The sequence below is a fragment of the Colobus angolensis genome, unplaced genomic scaffold (genome assembly GCF_000951035.1).
Source record: "Colobus angolensis palliatus isolate OR3802 unplaced genomic scaffold, Cang.pa_1.0 Scaffold22, whole genome shotgun sequence".
Lineage (NCBI taxonomy): Eukaryota > Metazoa > Chordata > Mammalia > Primates > Cercopithecidae > Colobus > Colobus angolensis.
In genome coordinates this window covers 3028761-3030026 of record NW_012115377.1, presented here as the reverse complement: position 1 = coordinate 3030026, position 1266 = coordinate 3028761, and the positions used below count along the sequence as shown (strand labels likewise).

Below are 1266 nucleotides of genomic sequence, written 5' to 3'. Positions count from 1 at the left end.
ATTACAGGCATGTGCCACCACCCGGCTAATTTTGTATTTTTAGTAGAGACGGGGTTTCTCCATGTTGGTCAGGCTGGTCTTGAACTCCCGACCTCAGGTGATCCACCTGCCTCGGCCTCCCAAAGTGCTGGGATTACAGGCGTGAGCCACCGCACCCGGCAACCAGCCCTCTTTAGGCTTAGAAATCGCCCTTAATGTCTTTAAGAGGAACATTGTAAAATAAACCTCTAAACTAACAAGAACAGACCACTCTGATATTTCTGATCTGTATTTTCCCCTGAGTATTACTTATACTAGCATCCTTCAGATCGTTCTGTAAAATAATTACCTGCATTGATGTAGGGATGGTAAATGGAAGGAGACTAGTCTCAAAGTTATCTGTTGTGAAAAAAACTTGTTTTCTGAAATAAACAATGAATGAGTTAAATTAGGATAATGTCACACAAGGAAAGAAAAAAGACGATAGAAGTACTGTGTAATGTTTCCACTCAAACAAAATTTGTATTGTAACCAGGAGTCATTTAGATATAATTTACTTATTTTGCATAAATAAACCTCTGTTGTCCAGGTATTTGACTTCCAGAAATAATAGAAATAATAGTTTAAATGTGTGAACACGTAAAACATAAAACTACATAAAATGTACATTGAGTGACAGGATGGACTTCGGTTTTGTAATTTATGTGGCTCTAATTCCACTAAAGTAAATAGTTTTAGATCAGGAATGTGTATATAAGAAAGAAACCATTTGTTCCTTCGTATAGGAAACTTTTAAATAGGAAAAGGCCATCCATGAACATGGTATATCATTTCATTATCCAGATCTCCTCCCCCAACTTCCCAATAAATTTTATGGTTTTCAACAGATAAGAATTACTGAGTTGGCCAGGTGCGGTGGCTCATGCCTGTAATCCTAGCACTTTGGAAGCCAAGGCAGGCAGATCATCTGAGGTTAGAGGAGTTCGAGACCAGCCTGGCCAACATGTTGAAACCCTATCTCTACTAAAAACACATACGAAAATTAGCCAGGTGTGGTGGCGCACACCTGTAATCCCAGCTACTCAGGAGGCTGAGGCAGAAGAATTGCTTGAACCCGGGAGGCAGGGGTTGCAGTGAGCCAAGATCATGCCACTGCACTCCGGCCTGGGCGACAAGAGCAAAACCTTGTCTCAAAAAAAAAAAAAAAGAAAAAGAAAAAAAGAAAAAGAATTACTGAGTTAATTCCTATTCCTTTTAAAGTCTTTGTTGCCATCATGAATGGTATTT

At 39.4% G+C, this 1266-nt stretch overlaps 1 protein-coding gene across 1 annotated transcript in view; it reads right to left on the bottom strand.

Annotated features, from left to right (window-relative positions):
- The window catches only part of CATSPERD (catsper channel auxiliary subunit delta), a 69575-nt gene that overhangs the window by 57253 nt on the left and 11056 nt on the right, over positions 1-1266 (bottom strand). The window contains exon 4 of the mRNA XM_011943621.1: positions 329-401. Within this exon, the coding sequence (XP_011799011.1) occupies positions 329-401 (73 nt within the window). The remainder of the gene's footprint in view (positions 1-328; positions 402-1266) is intronic.